Source organism: Astyanax mexicanus, chromosome 20, assembly GCF_023375975.1.
Source record: "Astyanax mexicanus isolate ESR-SI-001 chromosome 20, AstMex3_surface, whole genome shotgun sequence".
NCBI classification, from domain to species: domain Eukaryota; kingdom Metazoa; phylum Chordata; class Actinopteri; order Characiformes; family Acestrorhamphidae; genus Astyanax; species Astyanax mexicanus.
Genome location: NC_064427.1, coordinates 40,133,112 through 40,159,793, shown reverse-complemented (window position 1 = coordinate 40,159,793; position 26,682 = coordinate 40,133,112). Strand labels below are relative to the sequence as shown.

The following is a 26,682-nucleotide window of genomic DNA, read 5'->3' as shown; positions in this document are numbered from 1 at the left end:
CTTTATTGCCTCGTTATTCCATGCACGAGCATTCGTGCCAATTATTATTTTTTAATTCAGACAATTGTTTTTTTCCCCAGCATTGCATTTTTTTTACTCAGTAACAGGGAGTTTTCCAATGTAGCAAAGTAAATTACTTGTGTCAAAATGTACTTGAGTAAAAGTAAAATTACCTATTTTAAAAACTACTTTAAAAATTACAAATTACTCATAAAATCTACTCAATTACAGTAATGTGAGTAAATGTAATTCATTACTTTCCACCTCTGTGAGTGGGTCACTGAGGCTGGACCTCAACTCCTTACAGATCCCAGACCTTAACCCCAATGAACATGTCTGAATATATCTTTAAAATACTGTGTTACAAAAGTACTGTACTGTTTTACCTTGTTTTCCTCGCAGCTGTGTTTACATATGTTGATTGTGAATATATATAGTATATATGTCATAGTGTAGTACACCTCTGTTGTACTCTATTGGAGCTGTACTATTCTATTTGTTTAAATTTTTAAGTGTCATATTTAATGTGTTGTTTTCAGCACCGCCCACACTATCTGTCAGAAGTGGATAATAATACATTAAATTAAATTAAATTAAAGGTATTGCTAAACTTAAGTCGTTTTTGGTTGTAACTTTCTTTTACTGAAGTGTTCTTTACTTTAACTCCACTACACTTCAAAGTCAAATATTTTTTATACAAATACCATTATACATTATGCACAAGCTGTTGTTAGTTTTGTTGTATGTGTGAAAACTTTGCTTGTTTGCATAAAAGTCATTTCATAGACATGTGATTCTACCTATATTAGTTTGGGTGTCATACTCATTTATTGATAATTGTTGTACTTTTACTCAAGTGTAAGTCTAAACAAAGAACTTTAACTTTTACCAGAGTGATATTTTACCCTACTTTAACTCATGTATGATCTACTTTTAGTAATGTATGATATAAACTGACTGTGTAAAGCTAGCCTGTGTATCATATGATGTTAAATACATCTGTACCTGTGTTAATGCTGTATTGTCCTGTCTGTTTATAGTGCCTAATGTCTGACCTGTTTATTATATTAACTGTATTATTCTATTGTACATAATTTCACTCCACTGTGTACCTGTACTCAGATTACAAGAAAATTACAAGAAAGCACGTTGGCCCTTGACTTTTATTACTCTTACCATTTATTCAACATTACCTACATTTATTATCAATACATTATTAATACCTGTTTATCAATACTTGACTAATGTGTAACTGTTTTCTATGTTGAAATCACTGCCCCATATCTTTACAGGCTTTAATTCATAATATAACAGAGACACTTTCAGAAACCACGGATAGCCTCGTTTCTATTTAGTAACGCGTTTAAAACAAGAGGGCGTTTTTTTGGTCCCTCTGAGGCTCCGTATGTTTGTGTTTGTGTTTGCTGGTGGGGAAGATGGCGGATGAGCTGGACAGAGTCCGGATTTCGGCGGCGGAGCTGCGGGCAGAGGCGCGCAGGGAGAGCGTTAAAGGTCGGAGCTGCTGCTGAAGGAATGTGTGCGAAGCCGCAACACGCAAACTTTCGGGTGAAGCGCTTGTACGCGGCTCAGTTATACGCTAGTTAGCTTAGCTAGCTGCTAACGTTAGCCAGCATGCTAGTTAGCTGGGTTAGCTACTGTGTAGTGCTAAGTTAGCTCGGCTAGCTGTAGGCTGGTGCTAGGGTAGCTCGGTTAGCTTGTAGTGCTCAGGATAGCTGTTGGCTTGTGCTAAGTTAGCTATGCTAGTTGTTGGCTGGTGAGCTCGGCTAGTTGTTGGCTGATGCTATGCTAGCTAGGCTAGCTGTTGGCTGGTGCTAAAATAAGCTCGACTAGCTGTAATGCTCAGGCTAGCTGTGTACTGGTGCTAAGTTAGCTCGGTTAGCTGTAGTCCTCAGGGTTGGTGCTAACTCGGGTTCAGAAGTGCCCAAAACACGCTTCCCGCAGCGCACAACTTTCCAACTTTCATTTTCATCGATTCGGTTTGGAGGGAGTAGGCGGCAACTCCACTAAACTCAGCAAGCTCTTCCAGCTTCATTAGGTTAACTAAGTTAGTTAAGCAAGCTGTTCGCTAACTTTCAGCACCAGCATTGTTTTTCTTCCGTGATTTCACTCAGGAACTCTTCTTAAAACTCCTCAAAAACCTCGAGTAAAGTTGAAAAAGACATTAAGGTTTTAAACGTCTTTTTCAGTGAGCACAGCTAGCTGTTAGCGTTGTTGTTCATTAGATGTTTGATTGTAACATTTTTTTTGTTTTATTATTATTAAATCACAACATACAAACATATGTAAAAGGTATGTCAACAACGATCAATACAGAGTAAAGGGTCCGTTTAGAGCCTTTTAGCCCTTTGAAGTCACATATTTGGAGTACAGTAGCACAGTTTTTAGTGTAACAGGTTGTAATTGTGTTATTGTTTTAGCTAGTTTAAGTTTTAAAGGAAGTTCTGTTTTTTGAGGTTCAGATAATTGTATTTTTGTAATGGACGTGCATTGTCTGGATCCTGACAACATAATATGTATCAAAATAGAAGGCTTCATATTCAGCATATTTTAGAGATGCATTTTGGAAAAAAACAGAACAAAAAGGAACATTTGCCTGAAGCCCGTTTAATTAATTAACTTTTTTTTTTTTTGCTCAATTTTTCACTATTCAAAGAAAAATGAACTTCAAAACCACAGTTTAGTAGTATTTTTATTATACTAAACATGTTTGAAAGTCACAATTGGTTGTGTTTTAATCATGTTATAAAAAAGGTTTAGTTCTGCTTGTTTTATTCACTTATTCAGGAGAATAATTAAAAGTGTACTGTGTATTGGCAAGTGCAAATGCATTACGATACAGGTGTTACTATTTAATATATCACAGTTTATCGAGATGCTGTAAGCAAGGCAATATATATATTGTGATTAGGAAAACTGTAATAGCATAAAATTCACACCATCAAACGTATGAATGGGAATGTTCTGTTTTCCGCATTCAGCTCTAATTTGTTGGTCCTTCAATCTTTGTTTTAGGTAGTCATTTGTTGTTTTTTAGTGTTTCTGGAATGAGCCTGATACCTTCAGTGTATTTAACAATCTCTCATCTTTCTCCTTCTCTTATAGACTTTCCAGAGACAAGTAAGAAGCAGAGGCAACGAGAGTGTAAACGTCCAGACATGCAGCGGTACCAACCCGGAGTAGGGCAGAGACGCAAAGGCAGTGCAGAGGGAGAAGTGCAAGCAGCCTCCTCTGAATGTGTACACGTGGACTCTGACGTCAAAATGCCTTCTGCTTCTCCATCAGGTTCTGACCTGAAACTCATCAGCAGAAACTGTCAGTCTGGACCAAGCGCCATTACTGTGGACTCTAGCAGTGCTAATAATATGCATTCACATGCTGGGACAAATGTGATTAAAGATGGCCAAGGGTCAAGCACTGACATTCTTGGGTCTCCAAAACTGTCTCGTAAAACACGTAAACCTGATCGTGAGATATATCAGCCAGGTGGACGAAGGTCTCAAGGCAGTAGAGACTCTGGTTCAAACAAGCATGGATCCAAAGAGGAAGTAAAGGGGGAAGAGGGAGAGTTAAGTAAGGAAAACCTAATTGGGTCAGAGAAAAATAAGGATGTACGTGCAGAACCTGGGAAGGAGAAGGAGGAGAAAGGAAAAGGGAGAAAAGGCAAAGAAGGAAAGAAAAAACGAGAGGTAGGAAAACAACAGAAAAGTTTAGAACTATCTTCTGACCATAATGATCCGACCCCTGTTGAAAATCTAACGGACAAAGTGGAGAAGCTTAATATCAGCAGCCCCCAAGCTGCTTGTATGGAGACGGAAGAAAAAAAGGGAACAAAGGGTGACGATGGTGGCAATAGAAGAAGAAAATCAAATGGAGATAACCAAAGGAACAAAGCAGCTGGGGGAGAAGGCATAATGGGTGCGGAAGATGAGAAGAGAAATCAGAGAAGTAATCGGAGGTCTAGAGGTGGCAGGGAGAGAGGTTCAAACCAGGCTTCTGGGAAAAGGGAGGAGGGAGAAGGAGGGGAGAAGAGCTCATCAACAAATCAGTTAGAGAAAAATACTGAACGAATGGTGGAAGGAGGACATCAGTGGGATGTGCAGAAAAAAGATGTTTATCAAGACCAAAACTTGCAACAGCAAAAGCATAGAGGGAACCAGCCAAGAGAGAAGGATGGAGAGAGGCGCAGGGCATCTGAAGGAACAAACAATAGCAAAATGAGCTCTGCTTCAAAACGTTACTCAAAATCAGACATCCGACGACCACGAAACCGGACATACAGTACAAGCTCAGTTAGCAGTGGTGCCAGTATGGACGGACTTGGAGAGTCTGATAGACGAATAACTGGTGGAGGTGTTGTGGGAAGGGAGAGGGGCGAAGGAGGACTGCCTCCAAGGTCTAATGAAAGAACAACAGAGAAGAAGGACCGGACTATGGGGAACAAGCCTAGACAGAGGAAGTGGACTGCAAGAGATGTCTCCTCCACCGATTCCTTTGAAGAGAGTGAGATGTGGGAGAAGAATGATGAGAGGAGACGTTTAAAAGGCAGAGAAATTGAGGACAGTAGGACTTCTTCCAGGTTGTGTAAAGGGAATGTCAAGGGACCTAGAGGAGCTGCAGGTGGGGGCCGAGGTGGAATTTTGAGGGTTTCTTTGGACAAGCAGTCCAGCATGACCTCAGGAGGTGGGGAGGACCAAACAAAGCGAAAGAATCATGGTCCAAGAGGCAGAGGCATTCTCATCCTCCCAGCACACACTGAGCTGACGGCTTCCCCAGAGCCTGGCCCTCGGCTGATGGGTGGGATGAGAGGTGGTGGTATGGGCCTAGGCAGAGGTAGAGGGGTTCGTGGAGGAAGTACAAGGAGACTTTGGGACCCCAATAACCCTGATAAAAAACCTGCACTAGCCAGCAGCCAGCAGTCCCAGCATTCACCTCTGCAAACATCACTATACCTGCATCAAGGAGGCTATGGTCCACTGCATTTCCTTGATACTGATGATGAGACAGCTGGGAGCCCCCCAGTTCGACAGGGCGAGAACTTCCAAAGCCATCAGGCTGCTGCCATGGCTTACTACAAATTCCAGAACTCAGACAACCCTTACGGTTACTCCTTGCCCACCAGTGCTACAAACACTCCTCCACGGTATGCCTTTCCATACCAGTTCCCATATCAAATACCTGGCTCCAATGGGATGTACCCAAATGCTGCCATGCCTTTCTATGGAGCATATGGGCAAAGTGGTCAGGGTTACCCTCCTGTAAGTGGCACTGCTATCGCCACAGAGGAAGCAGAGGTACAAACTAGAGGTGAGCTGGTCAAGATGCTTCGACTGGCTGACAGCCAGGAGCTCCAGCTCAGCAACCTCCTGTCCAGGGAACGTCTGAGCCCAGAAGGACTGGACAGAATGGCACAGTTGAGGTAAGTAAAGGGTATGTGATATAGACTTTTTGCAGGTTCATAAACAGTTTCAGTGAAAATGCATTTATGTATAGTGATATGTCTCATTGTTGTCATAATTTATCAATTGTGTGGGCATTTGTTTCACTACAATCAGAAGAAAAAAAATATATATATATGGAGCAGGGTAATATGACAAAATTTCTATTGTGTTGTGACATTCTTATATTCTTGCCAATATTCTTTAATAAGCATATTGTAAATATGACTTCATGAAAAGAACACAGAAAAAAAAATACGTTTAATCACCGAGTGTGATTAAAAAACTGTTTATTAGGTTTTGTGCAGCAAAATAATAAATAAAAATTCCCTGTGTTGTTCATGGAAGAATATTTGAACAGCAGTGTTTAAGAATTTGACACTACTGAGGCATTTTGCATGCATATCCTGACATATATTTTTAAATAAAAAAAAAATATTTTTAAATAAATATTGCCCAGCTCTCTGGGTTTGATTATGTACACCATTTGTATATTAATATAGACAATACAATATATGACAATATAACATCATAGGTCCTTTTGTTTCTATTTTGGCACATCTCTAAACAAAAAAAAAAGTATTTTTCCAGAAAATTGAGATAAAAAAAAAAAATCATCCAGCCCTAATATATTGCTCAATCCCAATTAATTGTTGCTGGACTACTAATTCATAAGTTTGATAGTTTATAAGTTTTCCTGTCTCATTCGTAATTCCCTTCTCGCAGGGCTGAGCTACTGACCTTGTATGAACGAGTGATTCTAACAGACATCGAGTTCTCAGACTCTCAGAATTTGGACCAGGCACTTTGGAAGAATGTGTTTTATCAGGTCATTGAGAGATTCAGACAGCTTCTGAAGGACCAAGATTCAGATACAGCACCCCGGTTGAGGGCCATGCTGTTGACAATACTTGAAGAGGTAAGAGCTCAGAATGCGCTGTTTAATTCTTTATTTCTGGATCGATTTCTGCCTCTAGTTTTTGTTAATTGTTGTTAATAGAGAGCTGTAGTTACCTTGTCTGTAATTAAATTATTATCATGGCATGTTGAGGGAATTATATATTCCAAAGACTTTTGGTGCATGGGCCATCTGATATAATTGTCACATGTCTTCTAGGGGGCAATGTTCTTTGATACACTGCTGCAGAAGCTGCAAACTATATTCCAGTTTAAACTGGAAGACTACATGGATGGGATGGCAATCCGTGCAAGACCTCTGCGCAAGACGGTAAGATAGACATCATAGCAAAAGTTCCTGAGAAGTGTTACTCTTCAGTTCACTGCTTTCTAACAAGTTACAAGATTCCTTTTACTGTGCTTCAGCTGTTAACCGTGTGCAGTACACATCACAGCGTCCTGTAAAAGATTGAATTTAGGCCTTATTTACCTGCTGTGTGAACATAGTCTTAGAGATTCTCATTGTGTACAGTTTAGATACTCTAAAGAGTCTCAGTGCTTACAAAAACATATTAGAGCTGCAGCTATCGATTATTTTAGTAATCGAGTACTCTACTGAAAAATCGATTCGATTTATCGAGTAATCGGGTAAAACATTTGCTTGCCTAAAAAGCAATTAAAAAATACACAAGAGAAAACAAGAAATTTAAATTAATAATGAATGACCAATTGGTTTAATTTTTAAATTCAGAACATACATTTCCACTGACGAACACTAGAAATAGAAATAAATAAAACACAAAATAGACATAAATACCACAATATATAATTTAATAATTAATAATTTAATAAATTAAGTTAAATTATTTACACCTAGGATTTCGTGTAAGTATTAAATATAAATATAGGGCATTAATCAATAATAAAGACATAAACATGGATTGGATAAGCTCGCTGCACTCTTTTCCCACCAAGTCAGTGGATTCTCCTTCTTGGACAGGGGATGTTTTCAGAAACACTTCAAGACCTGTGGAATAATTGTGACAACTAAAGTATTAAAAACGTTTTTTATTTTGTTTATTTACATTTTACACTACTCAGATCTAATTAATTGACATAACTAAGACTAAATAACAATAATACAGTAAGTTCATGGCTGTGTTTCCAGCCAGATTAACTTTAGCTCAGTCTTACTTTAACATGTATTTATTTATAAACTCCACAGCGCTGTGTTTACTGATTACATAAAGTCTGTATTAAATCGAGAACTTGTCTCCTTTGTAATAAACTAACCACACAAACACATAAGACAGTATTAATAATACTCCACAGTGCTGTCGTTATGTTATTAAGCTACACTGATGTTGATCTCATTGATTAGTTATAAGTTAAATTTACCTGCTCTCTCTCTCCGCTCCAAAAACCTCCGTCTTCTCCACTTCCTGCTTCCTGTTTGTCGGTGACGTAACGCTAAGCGCTTTTTCACATTAAAAGTCCGCGCTAAATTCCGTGCTTTGAGTTTTAAAATTAATTAAACGATTCCTCGAGGCACAGAAAATTAATCGATAAATTTTTTAATCGAGTTACTCGATTTACTCGAGTAATCTTTTCACCCCTAAAACATATTACCTTTCCAGAGTAGGTCCTATCGGGTGTGTGGTTGAGTTATTCATTAATTTCAGTGCTGTCTGTCTCACTGTTATCTCTGTGTGTTGTATTTGCTGTTCATACAGGTAAAGTATGCTCTGATCAGTGCCCAGCGCTGTATGATCTGTCAGGGAGACATCGCGAGGTACCGAGAGCAAGCCAGTGATTCGGCCAACTACGGCAAAGCACGCAGGTCAGTTCTTTTCTTTACCAAAAGTTTTAACAGAGAAAGCATTTGGATTGTATGTCGTCACACTGTGGGAAGCATTTTCATTGTGTAAAATGTCTTTTCTTTTCTGCAGTTGGTACCTAAAAGCTCAGCAGATTGCTCCCAAAAATGGACGACCCTACAACCAGCTTGCATTGTTAGCAGTGTACACAGTGAGATCAGTTTTATTTTACTTTTTTTCTGCATAGTGTTCATGTGATTTCCCCCCAACGTTCAGTAGAGGTTTATGTATAATGTTGGACATGGGGGGGGAAACAAATCAGTTCTGCATACATTTACATTTTACTTCTCAATTCACTACAAGCTACACTGACTGCATCAGGGGAAACAGTACAACACTAGGTAGAACAATCTGTAATTTACATTTCTCTTTTTCAAAAAAGTACAAATATATATGGGCTAATATACAGCTCTGGAAAAAAATAAGATACCACTTAAAAATGATGATTTTCTTTGATTTTATCAAATTGAAAACCTCTGAAATATAATCAAGAGGAAGATGGATGATCACAAACCATCAAACCACCAAACTGAACTGCTTGAATTTTTACACCAGGAGTAAAGCAGCATAAAGTTATCCAAAAGCAGTGTGTAAGACTGGTGGAGGAGAACATGATGCCAAGATGCATGAAAATAAACCTGTGATTAAAAACCAGGATTATTCCACCAAATATTGATTATTTCTGAACTCTTAAATCTTTATGAATATGAACTTGTTTTCTTTGCATTATTTGAGGTCCGAAAGCTCTGCATCTTTTTTTGTTATTTCAGTCATTTCTTATTTTCTGTAAATAAATGCTCTAAATGAGAATATTTTTATTTGTAATTTGGGAGAAATGTTGTCTGTAGTTTATAGAATAAAACAACAATGTTCATTTTACTCAAACATAAACCTATAAATAGCAAAATCAGATAAACTGATTCAGAAACTGAAGAAGGGCTCTCTTCATTTTTTCTAGAGCTTTATGTATGTGTAACAATACCCCCCTGATATTCTTCTTTCCTCAAACACACATTTTTCTTTCCTTTGGTAGAAGCGTAAGCTGGATGCTGTGTATTATTACATGCGTAGTCTGGCTGCCAGCAACCCAATCCTGACTGCAAAAGAGAGCCTGATGAGTCTGTTTGAGGAAGCCAAGCGTAAGGTAGGTAAAGCTTTTTAAACTGCTTGGTGCTAACTCGGTCGCTTTGCTTTTTCTTAGGCAAATTTCGTATCTGGTACAGTGGCGTTAAGGTGTTTGCCCCCTATATGATTTCCTTTTTTTTCTTCTTTTTGTATGTTTGTCACTTTTAAGTATAAAATCATAATAATCAAAAAAATTACTTGTGGTGTTTTGACTAATATTTAAATTTTGTTTGATGATCTTCAACATTTAAAAGTGACAAACATGCAAAACAATAAGGGGACAAACACTTTTTTACAGCACTATGTGCTCGTGGCTGCTCACACTGTTGTGCTCTTTATCAAACTTGATTTTTGGGTGGTTAGCACAGAGGATAACTGTGGAGCCATCCGCTACTTTCATCCACTCATATCCCCCCAAACTGCAGACACAGCGTCACTATGCTGAAGACTCTATCTATATGTCTTTCTCTCTCTTTCTAGTTAATTTACAGCAGACGAGTGTAGATTGCTCGTGTTCAGACAGAAACGGTTGGACAGTTTGTTTGTTGTGCTGATTTAGTGCACTTGTTTATTTTCAGGAGAAATAAAAGCCCTCTGTCCTTGTTTTTCACGCTGTAGGCTGAACAGATCGAGCGCAGGCGGAAGCAGGATTCAGAGGGAAGCGTATGCGGCCCACGGGGGCGAGGATGGAGTCGGGGCGAAGATGCCACCCGGCAGGAAATCTGGATTCGCCCCAGTGGGCATCCAGGAGTGCCATCCCGCACAGCGGGCAACGAATCGAGCAAAGACTCTGAGCAGGACGGAGGGCTGAGCTCACTGAACGCCAGCGATGTGAGAAATACTGCACCACACTTTTACATTGTGTTTAGCTCTTTTTTTTTTACCTGTCTGTCTGCCTGTCTGTCTGCCTGCAGAGCAGATCTTTAGCTTTTATAGAGGGGAGACTCCTAATGCTGCTTGTTGCCTTTTTTTGTTTATCATAGCAAAAGACAAGATTTAAAAGTTGAACAAATGCAGGACTGATGATAATCTAGTAGACATGTAGTATGGACTTATGGGTAGTATTTGTGGAGGTATGCAGTAGTATGTAGTTCGCTGTAGTTTTTCTGTGTGTTTTAGCACAGGGGTTCTCAATCTTTTCTACATAACAGCCCACCTATTTCCTATTTACAACTTAAAAGCGTCAAGACCCCCCTAATAAAAATATATATATATATATATATATATATATATATATATATATAAAACAATATCTAGAGTATAATGAACTCTTGCTACCATAACTTTACACTGAAACTGTGATTTAGGCTTTCCAAATATAGTACATGAACTTCTTACTGGAAACATGCAGTTTCAGACCCCTAATTTAAAGTGCTCACTACAGACTACTGTCTCCCTCTGAGGACGAGCCTGCGGGCCCCTAGAGGGTGTTTTGCGGCCCCCCGGTTGAGAAACCCTGTTTAAGCACTCCTGCCTCCCTGACAGGATTGTGAGGGCTTTTCTTTTTGCTCATTAGTAAAAACTCCTCAACACCTCCACTATATAATGTGAGTGTTTGTCTGGAGGACTGTGTCTATAAGTTTCCTCACAGTATTTCTTTAAGCCTGTGCATGGACACACACACACACACACACACACACACACACACACACACACACACACACCCCTTGAGTCTCTTTTGCACACATAAGCTTGAGCTTAATAACACCTCCTACACAGCACTGCGACGTTAAAAAGAGAAAAAAGCAGCACACTTGAACTCAATACCCTGATTCACTTTTTATCCAGCTCTTTATCCAAATTCCAAACTTCCTTCAGTTCATTTCTTTTTTATTATTTCTCTGTTCTTTGTTTTTCCTTCTTTTTTTTTTTCTGTGTCCAGACGTTTTTCATTTTTCATTTTTCTAGTCCTAGTTCTAATGAGTCTGAATTGAAGAAATATTCCAGAGCAACGAATAATAGGCCGGAAGAATTACTCTCAAGTTATTTTCCCTTCATATCCGTTATAAACATACCTGCTTTTCTGAGTGATCTGAGATAAGTACCACAGTCTTTTGTAATTTTTTTTTGCGTCACAGCAACATGTAATTAGCTAATAGTTCAGCCACAGTGCAGCTGTACCCCTTGCACAAATGAAAATGATTTTATACACAAATACACATGAGCACACAAACAGGCTTGGAGTGGTGAAGAGGTCAGGCTGAGTTTTTTATGAGCTTTGCACAGGATGCAGCTACACATGACTCACCCTCTATGGCAGAGAAGGGCGTCAGTGGGTCGTGATGCGTCCGTCATCTCCGTTACCTTGGATGTTCGCCCACGTCAGCATAAACAAACACACACACTTACAGTTCTTTCTTTGCGCATTTTTACCGTTAAGTACAAGCTTTCGCATCATTTTGTCATTTTGGGCCTCCTTCCTGCCTTTCGGCTGTACACTGAATTTATTTTGTAACGTACTTTTTACATTACATTAGATTACATTACATTACATTACATTACATTTGGCAGACGCTTTTGTCCAAAGCGACTTACAATATTGAAGTGCAAATAATAGAAGAGGTTAAGTACAAAAATAATAGAAGTTAAAAATAAAGCATCTATAGATAGGGCCTTAAGGAGGTCAGAGGGAAATAATGGGATAGAGGAGTAGAGAAGAGGAAGAAGGAGATGAGGTTAGAAGTAGTTAGTGTGTTAGAGGTGTTAGGAGAGTAAGTGCTCTTTGAAGAGCTCAGTCTTCAGGAGTTTATTAAAGATAGTGAGAGATTCTCCTGATCTGGTAGTAGAAGGTAGTGTGTTAGAGGTGTTAGGAGAGTAGGTGCTCTTTGAAGAGCTCAGTCTTCAGGAGTTTATTAAAGATAGTGAGAGATTCTCCTGATCTGGTAGTAGAAGGTAGTTAGTTAGAGGTGTTAGGAGAGTAAGTGCTCTTTGAAGAGCTCTGTCTTCAGGAGTTTATTAAAGATAGCGAGAGATTCTCCTGATCTGGTAGTAGAAGGTAGTTAGTTCCACCATTGGGGAACTCTGTATGAGAACAGTCTGGATTGCTTTGTGTGAATGTTTGTTTGGTAAAGCGAGGCGACGTTCATTGGAGGAGCGCAGCGGGCGGGAGGTAGCGTAAGTCTTCAGGAGTGAGTGCAGGTAGGAAGGAGCTGTTCTGTATCACCTTGTAGGCGATTGTAAGAGCTTTGAATTTGATGCGAGCATCAACTGGTAGCCAATGGAGCTCAATGAGCAGCGGGGTGACATGTGCCCGTTTTGGCTGGTTGAAGACCAAACGTGCTGCTGCATTCTGGATCATCTGTAGTGGTTTTACTACACAGGCCGGGAGGCCAGTTAGTTTATGCACAGACTAACAGTCTTTCTGCCATTGGCTTTTCTATCTTTTGTGTGCAATTTTCATTTAATAGACTTTAATTTAATAGATCTTTTAATCTATTAATCCATTTAAAAATTTCAGCAACCAGTAGGACACAGCGGGCCACAAACTAACGTCACGAACAGGTTATCTGTTATCTACCTACAGTACCAGTCAAAATACCAGTCAGTCTACACAGGGACACGTGGAGGATTAAGCAAAACTGATTTTGTTTTATATTTTAGATTCTTAAAGCTAGACACATATTTAGCTTTGTCTAATTTGCACACTCTCTGACACTTTAAATCTCCATGTCTTCATGAGGGAGAGTCACTTGTAAAAGTTTTCTCAGCATCTTGAAGGAGTTTCTGGAGGTGCTGAACAATAGTTGCTGCTTTTTCTTCACCACCCATCTCGGTTGGGTTTAGGTCAGGGGATTTATGGAGGACAATCACTTGTTTTGCAACGTAATTTAATGTGTTACTTAATTGTTTTCATGTCTTTATTTAATGTATTTTCTACATTGTGGATTAATATTAAAGAAGTAAAGAAAAACGTTAAATTAAAAGGTGAGGAACACCTGACCAGTATTGTATATTATCTGTGAATTTGTACAGCAGTCAGATTGACACAATGTACCATTAAAAAATAATCTAGCTCTGCTTAAAAGAAAAACTTTCAGTGAGAACTGGCCAGATTAAAATCCATCCGGCATAAAAAGTGCCGTAGTTATAATTTTGTGATGCAGTGAAGATACCCAGTGAAAGCAGTGTTAGGAGTCGTTAATATTGTGGAGGTTTTTCACAGACTTGTCAAACATACAGAAGATGTCACATTAATTAAATGTGTATAGAAGTAGAACTGCAAACTATATTTGCTTATGTTTGCTATTTAATTTTGATATTAATTGCATTTAGGTCTGAAAGCTCATGTTAAACTGTATTGAATTAATTGTGTTTATGGAAAATCAGTTTTTTATCTCTTAATTGACCCTGCCTCTGTGTTGTGACATTTAGCTTTGGTTTGGTTCTGAATTATTCATAAACAGGATCTGAAATGAGTTTGTTTACATTTTTAGTTTTGCCACATATCTCCATTGCTTGTGTAAAATATTAATTTTGCTTAAATGTTTAAAAAAATGATTGTGCCTCTGTTGTCCACTAGCTTATCTTGTCATATAGAAATTCTATAAAGTTTGTAACATATAGCCTCTAACTAAACAATAGCCCATATTTATCAAGAACCTCAAAGTAAGAACTCTGATCTAATATCAGCACTCATTTTTATTTAACACACCATTTTACATTCTATATTTTTATTTAATTGATTCTATTTTGTAAACATCTGTTTACACTTAGACGTTAAAGAGTTCTAGCTATTTTTTTGACAGAAATGTCAAATTGTATTGACTATGTTGATTCAGTTTGTAAAAGCAATAAAAGGGGAAAGCATCATGTTCACTGAAATATAAACGACAGAATTTAATCCCTCATTAACTTTTTTATTCTGACAGTTTTAAAAGAATAAATATGATTCAACATGAACATTTTGTTTTTTTTAATGTACCTAATGTACCTGTTCTCTCTCTCTCTCTCTCTTTTATTTTCTTTAAAGCTCAATAAGAGATTTATCCTGAGTTTTCTCCACACACATGGAAAACTCTTTACTAAAGTTGGGTAAGTCTCTGCAGAGGGCTCCTCCTCTTTTGCTATACATGTAGTGTGTATATAGTGTATGTATTATTATCTTATTGTTCTAATCTGAAGCCATATGCAGTACTTGTTCAGTTTGCAGCATTTTAGTCGTTGTGATTCTGTAACTTATATGCTTTTCTAAGGTCTTTTTGTTTGCACTGGCAAAAGGTTTTATGGAGTTGACCTCTGAACTATGGTTCTTCTTAATTTTATGCTCTTTAGGATGGAGAGCTTCCCAGCTGTGGCCAGTCATGTACTGCAGGAATCTAGTTTGCAGTTTATATGCATGCACTAAATATTCTGCAATATTATTTGCTGCATTATATTATTTTATGCTATATTTCATATGTGTTACTTAATTGTTTTCATGTCTTTATTTAATGTATTTTCTACATTGTGGATTAATATTAAAGAAGTAAAGAAAACCTTTAAAAATAAAAGGTGAGAAACACCTGACCAGTATTGTACATTATCTGTGAATTTTTACAGCAGTCAAATGAACACAGTGCACCATTAAAAAATAATCTAGTTTTGCTTAAAATAATAGCTTTCAGTGAGAGCTGTCCAGATTAAAATCCAGCAGTGATGCAGTGAAGATACCCAGTGAAAGCAGTGTTAGGAGTCGTTAATATTGTGGAGGTTTTTCACAGACTTGTCAAACATACAGAAGATGTCACATTAATTGCATGTGTATAGAAGTAGAACTGCAAACTATATTTGCTTATATCTGCTATTTGATTTTGATATTTATTACATTTAGGTTTTTCTTAATTTCTTAATTTTATGCTCTTTAGGATGGAGAGCTTCCCAGCTGTGGCTGGTCGTGTACTGCAGGAGTTCCGGGCCTTACTGCAGCATAGCCCGTCTCCTCTGGGCAGTACACGCATGCTGCAGATCATGACCATCAACATGTTTACCATTCATTATGCTCAGACCAGAGGTACATCCACGCCATAAATACACTACAGAAACAGCCCACAGATATTTTATTTGGATGTATATCTTTAACTAGATGATATAGATCACTTCTGTTTTTATATAATTACTAACTTTCTTTATATTCAGCCGAAAAGCAGGGAGAGACGCGTTCAGTACTGGAGGAACAGACCACGTCTCTGGGCTTGGCCATGTTTGGGCTACTGGTGCAGCGTTGTACTGATCTTCTGAAAGAAACCCCTGCTGGTAAGCTTGTGCATGCTGGCACGTGTACCTCAGACCCACCACATTTTAATATGCAGATAAAAATTATTGTGTAAAGTAGGGGTGGTCAATATTATATGGTATACAATACATCGTGATACAGAAATATCATGATATTAAAAATCCATATGGTGATAATAGGGCTGTTCTGTCTTAAAAGTAGTCTATTATTTACTGTGAAGCTTTAGGTGTATTTATTGTATAATTGTTTTAGTTTGCAGTTTATATGCATGCACTAAATATTCTGCAATATTATTTGCTGCATTATATTATTTTATGCTATATTATTTATTTTGCCACATTATGATTATACTGTTTTACTATTATACTATATTCCTGAAATTAATGAATTATTTCAGTTTTCCTATATCGCCAAGTATATCGTTATCACAAAAATACCCTGAAATATCGTGATATTATTTTAGAGTCATATCGCCCAACCCTAGTGTAAAGAAAGAAAGGTGAAAATGCGTGAAAGAGATTTTGAAGGAAAAATATTCAATTTAATCTGATCCCTAACAATTCAGTCTAAAGTGATTTGTTTTTTCTTGGCTTCACTGCAAGGCCACTGGTGGCTCTATACAACAGTACAAAACCAGCATGTCTTTTGCTGTTTTATAATCTAATGAGAAAATCCACTACTCCTGTTACCTACAATTTCTTAGTTACGCTGAGAATGATTACATGGGGAATGACTGCATGAAAATGCTTTGCTAACCCCTCTCTTGCTCTTATCTCTTGTGGATATTGATTATTTTCATTTTTACATTTTTATAATAGTGTTTGGCTGCTCATTGTTTGGGTAAGGTTCATAAAGGATCAATGACTGTGAACAACCATAGCCCTCCCAATCTAATAAGACACTGGTCTCACTTAGCACACAAATCTCTTGGTATGTGCTCAATGTTCTTTTCTTCTTATTTTATCCTTTCTTTCGCTTAATGATTCAGTGCCAAATCCAGTATATGAATGAATAAATGAATGAAGTTTAACTTATCTAGCGCCTTTCTAAAAACTCAAGGACGCTTTACAATTTACACGTTTTACACACCACCACATTACACATCAACACTCATCTACACACCGGAGAGAAGCGGCAGCCAATAGCGCACAGCGTACTCTCAACCGGAAACCACCGTCCACCTGGAGGAGAACTGCATCCAGTACTGGGTAATTTTGAGTATCCAGTTTACCTGTTCTCCATGTTTTTGGACTGTGGGAGGAAAACGCAGTCCCCGGAGGAAACCCACACAGACACGGGGAGAATACGGAAACTGCACTCAGATAGGGATTTGAACCCAAGACCCCGGTGCTGAGAGGCGAACATGCTATCCACTAAACCACTGTGCCTCCACAGTATAGTTAAATAGTGTAGTATTTATTTTTTTTCCCCATGTAGTCAACAAATAATATTACTATTACATAATAATGATTCTGATATCTGTTTTTGTGCATTTGTGTGACAGAAGCCATCTCGCCAGACGAGCTGGATGAAAGCGATATGGTAGAAGAAGAGTCGATGGTTCGAGTGTCTGCTTTCTCTGCTGATCTGCGGGAGCTCCTGCCCAGTGTTAAAGTTTGGTCAGACTGGATGCTCGGCCACCCAGAGCAATGGAATCCCCCACCATACAGTGTAGAGTGAGTCCTGATTGAAGATTATACGTATAATATTGTGGGAAAGGTTTTAGACACCTTTGGGAAATTTGTTTTTGATCTGGATAGTAAGTGTTTGCTCAGTATGGCTCAGTAAAGAGAGAAAAAAATTTACTTTATTATTACAATTTGAAGTGGCACTATACTAGGGCTGCAACTAATGATTATTTTGCTAATCCACTAATCTGATAATTATTTTTTCCGATTAGTCATTGATTATTTTTGCCATGTCCTTCATCACTCCTCCATGTCTAGAATTTCCCCTCGAGGATCAATATCAAGTATCCATCCATCCATCCATCCATCCATCTCTAAATAGGACAGAAACTGCTGAACATGAAATTTAAAAGCCATTTGTTGTTTAAATGTGGAAAGCTCTAATATTTACTGAGTAAATATGTAATCTGAGCAGTTTTGGTGACCTAGATCAAGTTGACAGTAAACTGTTTCTGTCCCCATCACTTTGTGCAATGTGGTACTGTTACAAATTAATGATTAGTCTTATAACTTATTACTACTTATAAGTCTTATTACTACTTATAAAATTGGGATGTCAGAAGAGCAATCATTTAACCACTGGTTTCGCTAATAAATTATTACACTAAAACAAAATCTTAGAACTAAAACTAAAACTAAAACTTCTCCGGATATCTTTAACTACTTTAAGAAAAAATCTTGATAATTTCCATTGTTCTATTCTTTCTGGTAATACATGGTGTTTTTACAAGACAAAACACACCTATTGCTAAAATTAATATAATTTGCCCAGTTTTGGTGACGAATGTTATTGTGTGTTTCCAGTGGGAGTCCTGATGTATGGCAGTGCTTGGCTGAGCTGTGTAATGCTCTGGCTCGTGTGCATCACAGCGAAATTCCACTGTATAAGGCAGATGGTGACGGAGAGGGGGATGAGGAGCTCCGGCTATTAGTGCTCGAGGAGGACGGAATGCTGGCTGGATTCGTCCCCCTGCTGGCAGCTCCACAGGAGCCATGCTATATAGACCCACAGACAGACACTGTGAGTCATATACATGTAACATTTTTGGAAACTGTCTTAACTGGGTAGTATTTACACATGCACACTGTTGATGCTCTGGCTCCTAAATTTGTCAAAAGTTATATATAATTATATATGCACTAGGGGTGTCACGATTCTCTAAATCCTCAATTCGATTTTATTTCTGATTTTAGGGTCACGATTCGATTCAATTCTCGATTTTTTACAGCAGAGAGTGATGCAAAGTGATACAAGTGATCTGTAATACACCACATTAGGCACTAATGGTCAAATTTAAATAATTTAATTAAGATATATATGTAATGCCACCTAGTGGCTTTTTTTGGTAGCAGCAGTGTGCACTATTAAAACAGCAATGTGCAACATAACAAAATAAATAATAAAAAATACAGGAACAGTCATGTACAAAATAATAGAACAATTAGAGCCTTAACAAACTGAACTCTATCCTACTATAACAGTTACACATGAAAAATAAGACTTTAAGACTTTTTCGGTCCCTGAGAATGAGAAGTTTTTTTCTTTAGTAAAGATATATTATTAACTTTATCTGAGAGAAAGATGCTCCTTAAGGTACCAAAACTATTAACATATTTGAGGCTAGACAAAACAACTGTTATTTTTATATTTTCTTTAAGTTTTTCTTTAAGAAGATGAGAATGTCCACATTCTCTGGAGAAAGAGCTGCTCTTTCAGCAGTCACAATGTCCGCGGCGTCGGCTACAGTGTGCTGCACCGTTTGTGTAGCTTAGAGGGAGGGATCGTCCATCCTCTTTTTGACTTCGAGGCTCGAGACCATGACATAATTTCCATCGATTTCGATGAAATATCAAAATCGTGACACCCCTAGTATTTACACATGCACACTGTTGATGCTCTGGCTACTAAATTTGTCAAAAGTTATATATATATATATATATATATATATATATATATATATATATATGCACTCATTAGTGCAAGTACCTAGTAGTGATATATATGGAAATGTGTATGCTTGGTTTTGCAGGCCATGGCATCCGACTGTAAGAGAGTGACCGTACTCAAGTACTTCCTGGAGGCTCTGTGTGGACAGGAAGAGCCACTGCTGGCCTTTAAAGGTGGAAAGTACATTTCAGTTGCAGTTCCTCCTGTTCCCAGCCAGCAGGTAGAGGACAAGAATGAGTCACAGGTCCACAAGCAGAACCAGGTAAGAACACACTGCTGCTTTTCAGTTGCCTGTACTAAGCTTAATGAAGTAACTTCTAAGGTTGCAAGTTTTTTACACGATAACTGTCTCAGGAAATATTACAGCATTTACAGAATGATGATGAACAGAATTATACATTTAATTTAAATTGCATGTAGCTATATAATGTTAATTAACTAAAGCATTTTGTTGTAGTTTAAAATATGAATAAAACCATGCATCCTTCAATTATTATGATTTCAGAAGAATTCAGGGTTTTATTGTTTTTGGGTTGTGGTGGAGATCTTTGTAATTTGTATTCAGCTAAGCTTTATTATAAACTAATGTTCAGATTCTCAGCACATATTAAAGATCAATATAGATGGATTACATATAACGGCCTCTCTATCGTTTAATATTAAAGATATCTTAATATTATCCTTCTTAGTGACTGAGCCTGGGTTCCTGACTTAGCTCACCTTATTGTGACTCCTAATCTAACTCCTAATACTTAATCATACAAAGACATTTTGGAGAACTGTGAGGGTCCACTATGTTTGATGAAAGGACATATTTCCCACAGATAAAATCTGTCAGAAAGCCTTCAAATAAAAGTGGAAACTTTTAAGGGTTCAACAAGGTTTAGTGTGGGATGTGATAAAAGCTCCTGTAGGTGTTCAAATACTATATCCATGTAGTGTAGCTTTTTATTGTTTAAAGTTGTGCCGTTATTACCCCAGAGCGAAGTTAAGTAAACTACCTTGGCCAAATTCTTGATATGATCATTTTATTGGTCTTTTCTTTATTGAAGAAAAACATTATCTCAGTAAAAGTACAGCAAAAAAAACCTGTAAAACTGTAAAACACCTGTCCACGTCACTAATGTCTGTTTTCACTCGTAATCCAAATTCTACCCTTACATTACAGAAATTACAGAAAATAGGACAGGCCTATTTCTTTAACTGTACTTCTAAACAAACTGTCTGCTTGCTCCAGGAGGATGACGTTATAGTGGAAGAGTCCTCTCTTTCTGCGTCAGAGGGAGATATGGATGAGGAGGTGGAGGGTGATGGAAGTGAGGATGACATCAAAGAGTTAAGAGCTAGACGTCACGCTCTAACCCATGAATTGGCACAGCAGCAGAAACGTAGAGACAAAATACAGGTATTGTACCTGCAGAGATATTGCTTAAAGAGAAAGTGTTTCATTGCCACTAACTGTCTGACTCTGATCTTTAGGCTGTTCTGCAGACTGGAGGTCAGCTGGAGCTGGAGATCAGACCCTTCTATCTTGTCCCAGACACCAACGGCTTCATTGATCATCTGGAGGGGCTGAGGAAGCTACTGGCCTGTGGTTCTTATGTGCTGGTGGTCCCTCTGATCGGTGAGCTTTAGCAATCCCAGTCGGAGGCCAGTTTGATGACTTTCATTAAGAAAGTTTGTATTTTTTCTTGTTAATCTGATTTTGTTGTTGGTCAGTAAGAAGAAATCAGACAAAATTAAGACGTAATAATAAAACCTAATTTTCATTTTGTTGCAGTAGTGTATTTTTGAATTCTTCTTGATTTATTATTTTTTTTATTCAGTGTTTTGTCATATCGCCAAGTATATCGTTATCGCCAAAATACCATGAAATATCGTGATATTATTTTAGGGCCATATCGCCCATCCCTACTGTGCATACAGAGTCTTCTAACACGTGTTTCTCTGTGGTGTATCGTTCAGTGATTACAGAGCTTGATGGCTTAGCAAAGGGGCAGGAGAGCCGGGATGGAGACTGTGTTGGTGTAGGTGGGGCAGCTCATGCCAAGATGGTGCAGGAGTGCGCTAAAGCAGCTGTGACTTTCCTGGAGAAGGGCTTCGAGGCGCGAGAGCCAGGTCTGAGAGCACTTACCAGCAGGGGAAATCAGCTGGAGTCCATCGCCTTCCGCAGTGAAGATACATCTGGACAAAAGGTGGGGATCTTCTCTAGTCCAGAGTTCTGTAGCCCGGGCTGGAGATCTATTGTCCTCCATATATTTTAGTGCTTTTCCTGCTTTAACACACCCAGGGGGTGTCCAAACTTTTTTTTGTTGGGGGCCAGAAGGAGAAATATATTTGCAGTCATGGGCCACAGACTCTGTAATAAAACAAATAATGAAATATACCACTTTAAATAATACATTTTCCTGTTTATTTCATTTACACACCATTTTACTTGACTTACTATCTTTATCTTTGACAGTGTTGTGTAAACTAAGATTTTTCAAATTGATGTTTCATTTCATGATGTCTCTTAATATTAAACTCCTTAATTATGGCAACTTTTAGACTCTATAGACTCGTTTTTCTGCGCTAGAAATGCGCACTCTCTCCACTTTTAGACTCTTTGGCCCGTTTTTCTGCGCTAGAAATGCGCACTCTCTCCGCTTTTAGACTCTTTGGCCCGTTTCTGACACCTAGCGTTCAAACTTTGAATCTCACATTATAAAAACCTGCTTAACAGCGGGCCAACTTTCATTCTATTTCTAAAATACCTCGCGGCCGTAGTTTGGACACCCCTGCGTTAGAATATCAATAAATGGTTAGGATTTAAAATGTATTATACATGCCAATAATTCTCAGTTTAATTCTTTTGGATCATCCAGGACATTCCTGTTTTAATTCTGATAAATTTTCTTATTCAGGTTTTTAAATTATACAGGCATTAACGGTCTCAGACTAGGATATTTGGAGAAGTAGTAGAAGAAAAATAGTAAATAGAATTAAACCTGAGAGGAGCTTTTATATGCGGAATACAGAACGTGCTCTGTCTTTTCCAGGGCAACAATGATGATCTGATTCTTTCCTGCTGCCTGCATTACTGTCAAGACAAGGCTAAGGATTTCATGCCTGCTAATAGAGGTGAGATCAGTTTCTTATTTTCTAAGCCAATAACAAACAAAAATATTTCTGCAAGTTTGGCTTTGGATTAAATTGCAGTAATATTGCTGCAGATTAATCCATATTCAAGAAGAATACAAACACTAATTTGACATGAATAATGTATAGGACCTACAATATCAGAAAAGCACATTAGCCACCTAAAAATCCAAAATGGGGGCTTTTTTCCCATTTATTTTCCCCCATATCAAATCCCACTGTTCCTTTTTCCCGACTGCTGTTAAACTGTGTGTCCTTCTTCAGGGCAGATCCCCAAAGCTATGATCCACAGCCGTACTGACCCGCGCTCGTCTCGTTCCTCCTGTTCAGTCTAATATACATTTTCACACACGTGCAAGCCAGATATTGGCTTGGCCAGTTTCTGTGTCTGGCAGCCACCAAGATGTGAACTTCTTTAGGGCACGTAACTGCAACCACCTAGCAACCACTTAACACCATAGCAACTGCAACGGATACCCTATCAACACCTTAGCAACCCTCTTGCGCTTCCTTAAGTGCACTCCCACCAACAGCGCAGTGCAGGTGCAGACAGACGGCGATGGAAGCTGCAAATGTTACCCCTTAGGCCTTAAATGCACACAGCTGTGCCGAGTAAAGTGCACATTCAGCTACGTATCCACTCCACATGTAGTCTTTCTATATACATTACACTTTAATCTTGGTCCCCAGGCTCAATTCAAGCCTGTGGTACTTTCCTAATTCCATGACTGTCTCTCTCTCCCTCTCTCTCTCCCTCTCTCTTGCTTCTCGTTCGCTCGCTTGCTCTCTCTCTCTCTCTCTCCCTCTCTCTCCCTCTCTCACTCTTTTGCTTCTCGCTCTTGCGCTCTCTCTCTCTCTCTCTCTCGCTCACTCTCTCTCTCTCTCTCTCTCGCTCTCTCTCACTGTCTTGCTTCTCGCTCTTGCTCTCTCTCTCTCTCACTCACTCTCACTCTCTCGCTCTCGCTCTCTCTCACTGTCTTGCTTCTCGCTCTTGCTCTCTCTCTCTCTCACTCACTCTCACTCTCTCGCTCTCGCTCTCTCTCACTGTCTTGCTTCTCGCTCTCGCTCTCTCTCACTGTCTTGCTTCTCGCTCTTGCTTTCTCTCTCTCTCTCTCACTCACTCTCACTCTCTCTCTCTTGCTTCTCGCTCGTTCGCTCTCTCTCTCTCTTGCTCTCTCTCTCTCTCTCTCTCTCTCTCTCTCTTAATTAATTGGCTCATATCTTCATAAAATTATGCAATTTAGAATTTCTAAATGCAGAACTGAATTTCCTACACTCCTAAACTTATATGTGGACGCCAACATAATAAAAAATTCATCATACCGTTCGTCATGGGCAAACACATAGAAAGGTGGCCATATTGTTTTGGTTTTTTTTGTTTGTTTTTTGTGTGGCTAACATGCTTAAAAAAAAATAGATCTACAAGATGATTTGTTCCGAATTTTATGCTTGAACTCAAAGTGAACGATTATTTCACTAATCTGCAGCAATAAAATGATGCCATGTTTATTTGACTTGTTACGGAGGTATGCTGGAGTTGTTTCTTTTCCTGCATTGATACAGTGCTAATTTCTGCACAATGTGAGAGAACTGATGGCTGTATTTTCTTTTAGAAGGGCCGGTTCGACTGCGCAGGGAGGTGGTTCTCCTGACAGATGACCGGAACCTGCGTGTGAAGGCTCTAACTCGGAACGTCCCGGTTCGAGACATCCCCGCTTTCCTGAGCTGGGCTAAAGTGGGCTGAGTAAAGGAGGCCGGACGTCGCTGTAAAAACCGCTCAACTCCACTGCAATGGAGTGGAAAGCAAAGAAACACACAGCACAGGGGGAGAGAGAGAGATGGTGTGTGTGTTTGTGAGAGAGAGAGAGAGAGAGAGAGGGGACGGCAAGAAGCTTTTTATGTCAGACCAACAAAAAAAAAAAAGCTTAGAATGAGAAATGACATCATTTCCTGAGAGATGAGCGTTTCTTTATCCCCTTAAAACCAGAACGCTTGGAGACCGGCAGAGGAGAGTTTGAGAAGGTGAGTCAGGCTGAGCTGAAAGGGGGGTCGCACCTGTTGGGTGCAGGGAATGGTTTTGAGGTGCAGTTGCAGGTCTGTGTGTGTGTGTATAAGAGTGATTGAGAGTGTGTGTGTGAGTGTGTATGGGAGAGAGTAACGCTGAAGGGCATTCTCAGTGTGCTGTGTCGTCTACTGTAGGTGTGCAGGCTAGAAACATTAAGCGTAAAGTAGTTCAGAGAGGAGATTCGGAGAGCAAATTGGTGGTTTGAGCTTGGGGAAGTCAGATCACCATGGTCGGTACTCTTCCTGTGGATGACTACTCCGGCACACTACAGGATATGAGCTTGTCATGAGCACAGGGCTGTAGTTGGGGCAGTGTGAGGGTTCTTTTTGGGCAGGGAGCTGTTCTTTGCCCTGTACAACCTTACCTGAGAGATCTGTTCATAGCCACAGCACAGCTTTAGTTGCTTTAGTTGGTTTCAGCTTGGTCAGCTTTGTTATTTGCAGTCTCATCTAGCTTTTATTTTAGTTTTAGTTTTTTTTTTTCTTTTTTTTAAGGTTGATTTGATCCATCTAAATGTTTGATAAGGACGTGTGGCTTGTTGTGGTGTGAGTTTGATTTGTTTATAAGAACAGCAGTGCTCTACACCACATCTCAATAGTAGCTGTGTAAATATAAACTACTTACTACAGATTTAACACATGCTGCTGCTGCTTCATAGCTTTCCTATTTCTAAGGTTTAAGAACACAGACAGCAAACAATCGACATGCAGAATCAGAATGATTGTTTTTTGTTTTTTTCTTTGCTAATTCTGATCGCAGTAGGGCATTATTTAGTTTAAGCAGTGTGTTAGTTAATTTCTCATGATTAATAATAAGAGGTTTATCTCTCTACCCTGCATTTTTCACTTTCCTCTGATGTTTCATTATTGAAGCTCTAATACAGTATCTGTTATAAAAAAAACTGCAACACCCCACTATAAAAACAAAACATAAGTTTCTATTGATTAATACATTAATTTACATTGATAACATGATACTTTTTGTCGGCTTGGATAACTATTTTCTTGTGAACAGTGTTATAATCACAGAGGGTCCAAACTCATCTTAAAATATGATTTGTTGTGTTGTTTTTTCTTGTGTTTTTTTGGTTTGCAGACATAATATTGTAATATATTGTCTTCCATAACGTGACTTTTTGCTGCTGCTTTTCTCAAAAACCAAATGCATGAGTTATAAAATGTGCAACATCAGCTTTAATGGGATCTGAAACTTTGATTTGCTTAACTCTGTTTTTGAGGCGTCACCTTCTACTGGTGTACTGATGTTACAAAATAAGAGCACTGTATATCAGCGCATCATTTATAGCAGCAACTGATCACAGTTCATATTTGACACCATGGAGATTCTTCAGTTTAATAAATGTTTTCAGTTCTCCTCTTGCCCTTAACTTGTTTTGTGTTGTTTTTTCTTTTTTTGTGGCCATATGTGTCTCTCTTGTTAGGCTGATGGGTACTACTTTAAAATAAGACTGCCTTTATAAAGGGTTTATAAATGGTTTACAATTAGTTTATTAATGGTTACTAATTAGGTTGTAAATGCCTTAAAAATCATTAATAATCAGTTATAACACGTAATATGTAGAAAGGGCAACAATGACCTGTTGTTTGCCAAATAGTGAACTATATTACACAGCCGTCTATACTGTTTCCCTTTCTACGTATTACGTGTTATAACTGATTATTAATGATTTTAAGGCATTTACAACCTAATTAGTAACCATCAATAAACTAATTGTAAACCATTTATAAACCCTTTATAAGGGTAGTCTTATTTTAAAGTGGTACCGGCTGATGCTCTACATGACCAAAGTCAAACAAACAACCAATCAAATGACAGAAATCAGCTTTTTTAAGCATACTTTGACATATACATAGAGATTGAAGTATGGTTTAGATCAGATGCATGAGATTAAACTCACTATGAGCAGTGCAACACTGGCTTCCTTTACTGCACACAAATCAAATTAAATTTATTTTATAGCACTTTTTACAACTGGTGTTGGCACAAAGCAGCTTTACAGAAACATGATTACAGGACAAAGAATCAGGCAAAACATTAAACATAGAAAATACAGAATACAGAACCCCCAGTGAGAGTTTGGAGTTAACCCTGATCACTCTCATACCTCAGTCCATTAAAGACCTTCATATATTAGACTGTTTACATTAGCAGGCTGAAGGGACGTACCGGTGTCAAATCGCGGTTTAAGTGATTTACTTGCAGCATGAATGTAAAAACTCAGAACGTTTTGCCTGTACGCTTGTGTATTATTAT

At 38.5% G+C, this 26,682-nt stretch overlaps 1 protein-coding gene across 6 annotated transcripts; it reads left to right on the top strand.

The window, feature by feature from the left end:
* The first annotated feature begins 1,394 nt into the window (after positions 1-1,394).
* Positions 1,395-25,795, top strand: smg6 (SMG6 nonsense mediated mRNA decay factor). Of its 6 annotated transcripts, none has more exons than XM_049469066.1 (19): positions 1,395-1,512; positions 3,124-5,437; positions 6,183-6,375; positions 6,574-6,684; positions 8,087-8,193; positions 8,303-8,381; positions 9,264-9,374; positions 9,974-10,186; positions 14,325-14,386; positions 15,199-15,344; positions 15,470-15,586; positions 17,074-17,242; positions 18,059-18,275; positions 19,285-19,464; positions 20,440-20,607; positions 20,682-20,826; positions 21,168-21,397; positions 22,244-22,325; positions 23,957-25,795. In XM_049469066.1, the coding sequence occupies exons 1-19, from the start codon at positions 1,437-1,439 to the stop codon at positions 24,085-24,087; spliced, it is 4,851 nt and encodes a 1,616-aa protein (XP_049325023.1). In that variant the 5' UTR covers positions 1,395-1,436; the 3' UTR covers positions 24,088-25,795. The 6 variants fall into 6 exon arrangements, with proteins under 6 accessions (XP_049325023.1, XP_049325024.1, XP_007229834.3 ...); XM_049469067.1 differs by having other exon boundaries at positions 17,071-17,242; positions 23,960-25,795; XM_007229772.3 differs by having other exon boundaries at positions 17,071-17,242.
* The last annotated feature ends 887 nt before the right edge of the window (positions 25,796-26,682 follow it).